This window comes from Alexandromys fortis, unplaced genomic scaffold (genome assembly GCF_014885135.2).
Source record: "Alexandromys fortis isolate MF-2015 unplaced genomic scaffold, M_Fortis_MF-2015_v1.1 scaffold_33, whole genome shotgun sequence".
In the NCBI taxonomy this organism is placed as follows: domain Eukaryota; kingdom Metazoa; phylum Chordata; class Mammalia; order Rodentia; family Cricetidae; genus Alexandromys; species Alexandromys fortis.
The window spans coordinates 4,947,419-4,957,015 of NW_026067917.1; the positions used below are offsets into that span (position 1 = coordinate 4,947,419).

At 43.2% G+C, this 9,597-nt stretch overlaps 1 protein-coding gene across 2 annotated transcripts in view; it reads right to left on the bottom strand.

The window, feature by feature from the left end:
- The window catches only part of Epc2 (enhancer of polycomb homolog 2), an 86,145-nt gene extending 78,223 nt beyond the window's left edge, over positions 1-7,922 (bottom strand). For both annotated transcript variants that reach the window (XM_050139914.1, XM_050139913.1), the window contains exon 1: positions 7,487-7,922. In XM_050139914.1, coding sequence (XP_049995871.1) covers positions 7,487-7,639 — 153 coding nt within the window. In that variant the 5' untranslated portion in view covers positions 7,640-7,922. The remainder of the gene's footprint in view (positions 1-7,486) is intronic.
- Between the last annotated feature and the right edge of the window lie 1,675 nt (positions 7,923-9,597).

The following is a 9,597-nucleotide window of genomic DNA, read 5'->3' on the forward strand; positions in this document are numbered from 1 at the left end:
TCTTGTGTTTACCAACCACTGGAGAGGCTGTCCTCACACAAATCTACTTTCTCTCATGACTATATACTTATCCAATCTTTAAAATAAAAAAAAAACCCTGAAAAATACAAATACTCAACTATTAATTTAGAGCCCAATTACTGCTTTAGAAGTAGCTAAAAAATTAGTTCTCTTAGCCAGTAATTTCAAAACTTTTAATTTTTACGTCAATTTAACAATTACTGTCATAAAACAGAGAAGGAAAGAGAAAAATATACATTATTAATTTGCTAGTGCTTTTAAAACTAAAGTTTTTAAAAATAAAATAGTTTTTCAATTGGCAGGTAAAAGAGAAACTAGGAAAAACTATAGGAAAGAATGTTTGGGGATACTTTATATTTTATTCTTCCCATTCCTTCCTACTTTATTATTATCAAACAGCGTATAAGGCAGATTTAAGTCTTGCTAAAAATAAACTCTTAAAATTTAAAACTATCCTCTGAGAGGCTGATGAGACGGCTCAGTGGTGAAGAGCACTTGCTATTCTTGCGAATGACTGGGGTTTAGTCCAGCACCACATGGCAACTCATGACCACCTGTAACTCCTGGTCCAGAGGATCAGACACTCTTCTGGTCTCTGGGGTCACTAGATATGTACCAGTTTACTTACATACACTCAAACAAAAACACTCATATGCATTAAATAAAAATAAATCTTAACAAAAACGACCCTTTAAAAGTTATCACTTAATTTTGTCCATGAGAAGAGGCAAAGGCCAAGGTTATTTTGTCATATTTATAGTACTATTAACTACCTTTGTAGTTCAACCAAAGTCTTACACCCTTTGCCCAAGGAGGGTCAAATAAAAACGACAGACTGATTTTCACTCTACAGTCTTCTGATTTCAACACAATATTAGTTTATGAAAAAAGGGAGCCTAAGAGTAGATGGCTAAAGAAAAGGCTGCTGAGGGAAACCTGGAAGTGATCACCATTTACTTTCACAATATTAACTCCACAAAGAACAGTCCTGTTCCATTTATATAGTACAGTTGTCTTCTATTTATATAGTAAAGGCAAGGCAAATAATCAAAGACTAACTTTAAGCCAAAATTGTAAGAAACCTTCTGCCACCTGTACTAGCCTCCCTTGTGGCTTATTCCTATCAGCCCTTCCTCCTCTACTGGTCCTATCATTTTCCACTTCCACTCTACTTAAAATGAAGATGCAGGGATGTATGTTCAATCACACAATCAAATTCAACCAAATAGCTATGACCATGGCAATGCCTATATTACAAGTCCTCCATCATATAAAGTAGCTGTGACAGAAGTTCCTGCTGGATACCAAGCTTGTGTAAGGTAGTAAATAAAACAAACACAATAACTTTCTTATGCCAATTAGTCTAATTGGGAAAATGTATATTCATTCTCTCCCCTCATACAATTTAAAATCAAACCCAGGACATGAGAAAGCTGACTAAAACAGTTAATAGCAATGAGTAACAGCAGTAAAGATCATGCAAGAAAACTAAAGCTAAGGAAATATCTGAAATACAGAGTAGACTGCTCTATCCCTTTATAAGAAAATATCAGATAGTGAATAAACATAATTCTCATTAAAAACAATGGCCTCAAGAACTGCAGAGTTCAATCTTCTAAAGGGGTATTCCTAATCCCCAGTATTATATTTGTTAGTTCTCTTCATCTAGTTATGTCTAGACTGTTAGACAAAATGGAAACTCACAATGCAAGTTAATTTTACAGCTAAAAGCCATCTAAAGCTCAGTCTAATTCAATTTCAGAAATAAGGACACTAAGGGTCAAGAAGGCTCCATAACTTCTTTGAATCCCAGAAACTCATACCTTACAGTTCTGTAAACTATGAAGGATTGGCTTTCTTTAAATAAATTTTGGAGATTTCTTCTAGTCTACTCTCATTATAACTTCTTTCAAATTTATGGCTTGTAAAAACTAAGTACAAGAATTCACTATGTGCCAAACCATGGATTTAACCAAGGAGCTTCTCAGAGATAATTGGTTATCAGTGATATCACTGTCACTTGCTGCTAAAGGGACCAGCACAACCGTGCTGGCCTTGACTACTGAACCATTTCTTGGAGTCTCCTGGACAATTAATTCCCAGGACTCCTTAAAGTAGTCAGCTTTGTTTTCTGCTACTTGAAACCAACAAAATCAATTGTAAATGTTAATATAGGGCCTCATTTTAAGAGACCAGAAACAAATATTTAAACTCACAGCACAGATCAAGCACTCCTTAACATTTTTAAGGAATGTATGTACAAAAGCAATTTAGTGTCTTCAATAATACCACTTTAAATACTAATTTAAGAGATGAAGCAATGCAAAGATGAGGTTCGAGTACCTAAGTCAGACATAAGACCTCAGCCTTTGAAACTAATGCATTTTAACTTAGATAGTTGGTGTTGGACGAGTCATTTAATTTCTAAAGTGCTACTTCTGCCCTCTGGAAATAAGACATTTGCACATACATATCCTAGTGCTATAATGAGCTCTAAACCCTGAACTTAACAAAGTGAAGTTAACTGAACTTAACAAAGACCTGGCACACATTCAATACATGTGTTAACACATTTGCGGGGTTACATAAGATGAGCAATCTGAGACTCAGACAAGGTAGGCAACTTCCCTCATTAAAAGCCACGTAATGACCAGAACTAGAAAAGTTGACTCCAGAACCACATCAGAAAAATCCCTTCCAGACAACTCTATCAGCTCCTGGGCCTAACACACAAAGCCACCTAGAATCTGGTGTAGTTCCATGCTTTGCTCAACTTACGTCAATCACTTACCAAATATTTACTGAATTTCTACTATACTTTAAACATCACTGAGGAGAGGAAGCATTCAGATAGGATGAGTTAGAAAATAAATAAAAGATGTCTATATATCCAAAAATAAGAAAAAGTTAAAAGAATAATAAAATTAGAAACAGCACTGCCCTCTCCTAAATTCTGGATCAGCGAGAGGAAAAGTGAGGGCTGCACAGGCTCGAGAGGCTCTGGAGGGCCTTCCTTTTGTCTGTGTAATAGCCACAGACCTTTCTTTAAATAGCTCATGCTCAAGTATTTGCACCAACATATAGTGTACAGCCAAGCTTGAAAGCTCAAATGGGCCGGGGGGGGGGGGGGGGGGGGGGGGGGGGGGGGGCGGGGGGGGGGGCAAGCACACTGAGTAAAGACACTTGCTACACAAACCTGGTGCCCTGAGTTTGATCCCCAGATCCCACATGAATGTGGGAAGAGAATGATGTAACAAAGCTGTCTCCACGCTCACAGGAACACCCTGGCATGTGTGCACTAGTCACACAAATATATTTTTTAAAAGAAAACAAATTCTCTTTCTGCATGAAGCCTGCTCTATACATCAGGAAGTTTCACTCATGCCTCACAACTGTAGCGGCATTTAACTTTTTCTGACATGCCCTGATTTCTGCCATGTTAACCTGACCCCCTAGTTTTTGCTAACTTTCCCAATACTGTAATGATTTTTACTTCAAATGACTAATTTTAATTCTATGAAATAAAGATATGTATTTTTTTGAAGAACAAAGAATATTTCAGCACACTGGCTTATATATATAAAACTTCGATGTCCAATGTTTCAATAACTAACATCCCAGTGTCTTTAGGTAATACTTGGCATATAACACTTTTGTTGAAAAAATACTTCATGTTTTTTACAATATCAACTTATAAAACTGTAATTTACATTCTATTATAAATCATGAAAAATATCAGTGCCTGAGTTAATTCTGAAGAGATATTGACTCAATATTATTTCTTACACTGGAATATCACTTAAAAGACAAATGATAAAAAATCAAGAAATAATGGGAAAAATTACAACTTTAAAGAGTCGTGGTCTTTTTCTTTGAAAATAAGCTAAAAGGTGCAGAGGACACTGCTATAAATTCATGGGAAGAGGAGGCAGGAGGACAGTGAGTCTGAGGCCAAGATGGCCACAAACCAAGACTCTTCTTGTCTTAAAAACACTGTACATGCATGTATGTATGTATATGTATGTGAATGAATATTGAATCATGATTCATGTAGACTTTTGCTTGGGCGCATATAAAGATCTCTTTCACAGAAACCTGCTTATAATTATAAAATAGTTATTTAACACAGAACAAAAAAAATAATACTTCGGTCACACCTATGTGTTCAAAGAAACAACTGAGGGGGGCTGGAGAGATGGCTCAGCTGTTAAGAACATAGACTGTTCCTCCAGAGGACCTGGGTTCAATTCCCAGCACCCACATGGCAGCTCACAACTGTCTGTAACTCCACTTCCAGGGGACCTGACACCCTTACACAAGCAAAACAATGTACAATAAACAAATAAATTAATTTTTAAAAACTGAGTAGCAAAAAAAGGCCTCAAAATTAATAGGAAAAACGAAAGTATCATATTTGGTTGTGTGCAGCATCAAAGTAAAGCAACAAAAGAAGGCTTCTACAACCTCCTAGTTTTTGTTGAATTTTCTATATAAATGCACACAGAGGCAGAGAATGTACATGAGTAAGTACAAGAGTAAACGTCCATAGAAAAACAGGTCTCAATATTGAAAAGAGTATCCAACAAACATTTACCAAGCATATACATTATGTGCTAGGCACAGTTCTAGGCACTTGGAATATATTAATGAACAAAATCAGCAGAACATTACAAAAGTTATATTCTAACAAGAGAAATCTAAATAATAAACTAGGATTGTTTCCCACACATTTCTTATACACTTAAGGAAACAAGATGTCTGATATAATGGTGTCAAAAGAAGAAGAAGCAAACACAAGTAACTACTAGTAAAAAAGAGAATCTGAACAACAAATAACAAAGCAGAGCAGAGGAAACTGCTCAATGGAAGAGTGCAGAGCCCATGGTTCTATCCCAAGCCCTGCAAAAGAAAATAAAGCAGCCAAGCCAGACAGAGTTAAGTGATGAAAAACCCAACTTAATAACTTAATAGTCTGAGCAAGTCAGTATCAGTTCTCAAAGTTCTCAGAATTATAAAATATATTATTTACAAAAATTCTAATAAGTATACTAGTATAGATAATTCTGAAATCTAATAAATATATATAATAGTATAGATTATTCGGGATCTAATAAATATAATAGTATAGATAACTCTGGGATCTATAAGAATCCTAAGTATGAAAGAATGGGGAGTCTGACAATGGGGTTTTTTGCCAAAGGCAAGGATTTGATGACCATTACTATCTAGCCTTTATAGATAACCTAAAAGGTTATCTATAAAAAGAAAACTGCAGCAACTCACAAGGCTGTCATTACTAGGCCTAAGAAATAATCATAAACCAGGAAAAAACTCAAATGTCTAGTAACAAGTACATATGGATTATGTATTATTTGTAATTATTCAGCAATAAAAAGGAATACATGATGTATGAAACAAGAGAGAGGATTATTAATAGCATCATGCTGGGCAAAAGAAGCCATATACATCTAGGCATCCTCCATTTATACAAAACTTCAAATTGCAGCGCCAATCTACAGTAAAGCAAGTTTATAGTTTCCTGGAATTATAGTCCAGGGATTAGCTACAGAGAGACAAGAACACTTTCTGAAGTTGGAAATGTTTCTTATTCTTGCATGTATACATTTGTGAAACCTCATTAAATCTTTATTGTAAACTGTTGCATCTTTCCGAACTTATAGCTCAGGAAAATAGATGTTTAAAAAATGTTTATATTAAAATACCTAGAATTCTTAGCACAGTATCTGCGATCTAAATATTCGACAAGCAATAATATTAAAAAAAATAGCTACCACTATACAACATTCATGAAGAAACAGAATAACTGATAACCTGATTTTCAGGTTTTGAGTAGAAATAAATTACAGAGCTTTAGACCAAGCACCACGAGGAGCACTACTGGGATGGAGACTCAGGTGGACAATTGGCAAACCTTAGACAAAAGACAACAAACATAAGGAGGAGAAGAAAACAACGGAAAGACACTCACATGTCCAAAACAAATGGTTACGAGAAATATGTGGCCAGCACAGACAGTAAATGCTACCAAAAGCAAGCAACTTCTAAATTACCATAGCAAGACACTGCCAGAAGGTAGCTCAAAACTGAGTCAATGACTACCTAAGTAAATTTGCCAAACACGACTAAGCTCTAAATCTTAGGTATAAAAACTTGCCCTTAAAAAAAAAATTGGAGGTTTAAAAAGAGGCTTTATTTTATCTTCTATTGAAAACGTTAAGTCAGGTAAGCAAACACCAAAGAGAAATGTGATTAACTCAAAGCACCAACACAATGAGGTCAGAATTCGAGCAGCCAATCAAAGACTTTAATGCATTTCCTGCACTATTAATAGTCAAAAGAGAAAACCAATCACAGAAACCTCCAGCTTTCTTTTGACAGTCACAGAAGCAAGGGAACCAATCCACACACACCCGAGGTTGACAATAAGGCGGGACTGAAGGTTCATTGAAGAAATTCTTCAGGGTGCAGTTACTATGAACTTCGCACGCAAGTAACAACACTCCAGAGTCGTAAACACTGTCAAACCAGAGGAAAGTCATTCTTAGGTAAAATTTAACCCCTGGAAAGAGGGAAAAAGCATTTTTGCCCAAAAAAAGAAAATTTAGCATCCGGTCAAAAATGCAACTGTCAATGTGGACGCGCTGAGTCTTTCAACTTGGAAATGGCCATCTCGCATGCTAGCTACCTACCCGGACGCGGCGCCGAGAAGCGCGGGCCCGGAGGCTGGTTTCTAGCACTCGGGCTCCGTCCTAACGCCGTGCCACGGAGCAGGGCCAGCCGAGCAGGCAAAGCCCGCGCGCGGTGCAGCAGCGGGCTCGCTAACGCAGAGTCCCGCTCGGGAGTCCCTGCTCCGGAGCAGGGTTGCACCGCCTCGTCCCGCTGCCGCATCTCCTCCGGCGGGCAGCGCAGACCGTCATCTTGCCAGCACGGACCGTCCCCCTGCTAGCACGAAGGTTGTTTGTCTGGAAAGGGCTTTACTTTTCCTAAGCCGTTTTAAAAGCACTAGAATGCACACAAGGATTTTTAAAATGTAACGAAAAGATCGCCTAGCTAAACGACTTCCCGCCCCCACCCCCGGCCCCCTCGCAATCAATTAAACCCGCGCCGGGGACCGGTCTACAAGGTAAACAGAGGCCGTACGCCAAGTGCGGCCCGGCGGAGCCCTGCGCCATTCCCGGCCGCTGCTTACGGCAGAGCCCCCTTACGGCAGCGTAAGCGCCGCCGAGAGCTAATCACAACACTGGGACGCAACAACATGGCGGCCGCGGGCGGGCGCTGCGCCGGCCGACAGGTTTACGCTACTCCGCCGGCGTAGGGTCCCGAGCGCGCAGCGGCAGCGGCGCCCTCCAGCGAGCGTAGAAGCGCTCTGTGAATGGCGAGGCCCGGCTGACAAAGGGGAGGGGGGGAGGAGGGAAGGGGGGGTAATAAACACTCGAGTCCCTACCGATTCCTCCTCCTTCTCCATCCCGGTGGGCATCTGGGGCACGGCCCGGTTGATGGAGACGCAGTCGTTGAGATCAGGCATGTCCTTGCCGCGGTAGATGGGCAGCGGTTTGGCGGCGTCCAGCGCCCGCGCTCGGAAGGAGAGTTTACTCATTGTCTCCCCGCCTTACAGGAACAGCCCGGGCGGCGGCGGCGGGGCGGGCGGGGAGGGGGGGAGCACTCCCGCCGCCTCCTCCACCTCCTTCCTCAGTGCAGCGCGGCCGGCCCGCTCCTCCTCCTCCTCCGCACTGCCCCCGGCCCCAGCATGGGCGCCCACCCCGCCCCAGAACAGCCCCCCGCCGCCCGCGGCCGCTTCCACACTCTAGATCCGCCGCTCGCCCGCCCGATCCGCTCCCTGCGCCATGGCCAACATGGCGGACATTACCACAGCGGCGGCGAGCGATCCCGGCAGCCCGCGCGAGAGCGCGCCCCCGCCGCGGGGACGCGCGTCGCCCTCTCCCTCCCTCCCTCCCTCCCTCCCTCCCTCCTTCCTCTCCCTTTCCCTCCCCTGCCTGCCCACCCACTCTCTCCGCGGCGCGGCGCGGCTCGGCTCGGCTCGACGCGCCCGGCCGGCCGGCCAGCCAGCGGGCGACAGCGAGCCGAAGCCGGGTGCCCGGCCGCTCGGCGCGCAAGCGGGGCGGCAGGTGCCAGGTGCGCTCGCCCGGGCGCCGGAGCAGGCGCCTCTGCCTCGGCCGCCGACTCGTCCGGCGCGCAGGGCTCCCTCGGGAAGGCGCGGCGCTCAGGACCGCCCGCCCCAGGGGGCAAGGGGGCCGGGCCACCCGGGGCCACCGGCCGCCACTCGAGCCTGCGCTTCGAGAGCTCGGGTCTCCGGGGCGCCTGCTGCCGGATTCGCGCCCGGGGGTTGCGCATCCCGGGGAAGACACGAAAAGTCCGTTGCGGCTGCCCACGCCGAGAGGCACACAGCCCTGCTGCGTCTCGCGCCCGGAAAAAAAAAAAAAAATCGGGCAGCCCCCCCCTCCTTCCGACCAAAAGAGCGCCCCAAAGTTAGGCACCCTCGGTTTCACCGGGAGGATGCTGGTGGTAGCCTTGAGGGTTTATGGTTTGAGACTGCTGGGCGCAACAAGCGGACTTGCACCTGTCATCCAAACTTCCCTAGTTATTTAGTGGATGGGAGGAAGTTCTCTGATCTCAAAGAGAAAAACGCCAGTTCTTAAAGGTTCCTCTTGAAATCTTTTGCCAAAAATATTGGTTACTGTGACGACTCCAAGAGTTTAATAAAGTTCCTGAATCCAATTAAGTTGCGTGTTACTGTGTTACAACTGTTGAATAATTAGCAGTAAGAGTCGTAAATACTTAAAGAAAGGGGCAGCTGAAAAAGATTATAGTCCAAAAATATATACATAAGTGCTTGACTACTTCGAGAAAACGATACAGATGGCAAAGGAGAGTAATGCCAGGCTAATTACCAAAGGGCATCAACAGACAGTTGCTGTGGCCGGTGAGAGGAAGAGACTAGCTTTGGCCAGAAGAGGTAGACTACTATCTCCGCAAAATAATTAAATACAGCTACTCTTGACACAAACCTCTTTGCTGCCTAATTTCTTAGTCTTTAAGCATTGCAGGTTTCTCGGAAATTTTCCATGAAGTGCAAGAATTTTATCATTTTTAATCATTGACTAAAAAACCTAACTCAGAAAAGGGTTACGTAGATGGTTTGCTAAGAAGTCCAGCTGTAAAAACTGATTTCTTGGTGGGCCGTGGTGGTACATGTTTTTGATCCCAGAACTCGGGAAGCAGAGGAAAGCGAATCTCTGTGAGTTCGAGGCCAGCCTGGTCTACAAGAGCTAGTTCCAGGACAGGCTCCAAAGCTACAGAGAAACCCTGTCTCAACTATGTTTCTTCATTGCCAACCGCTTTTTTTTTTTCTACTTCCTTCTCTGCCTGCGTTTTTCTACCCTTCTTCCTTCCCTCTTTCCCCTTTGTCTCCACCCTTCCCTTTGTAGGCAGGATGGTTAATATGAACATTTAAATAACCTAGCCAGGTTGTCCCACCAGCACTTGGGAGCATTGTTCAAGGGGCTTGTGCTTTATGTCCACTGTTGTTGGGAACGG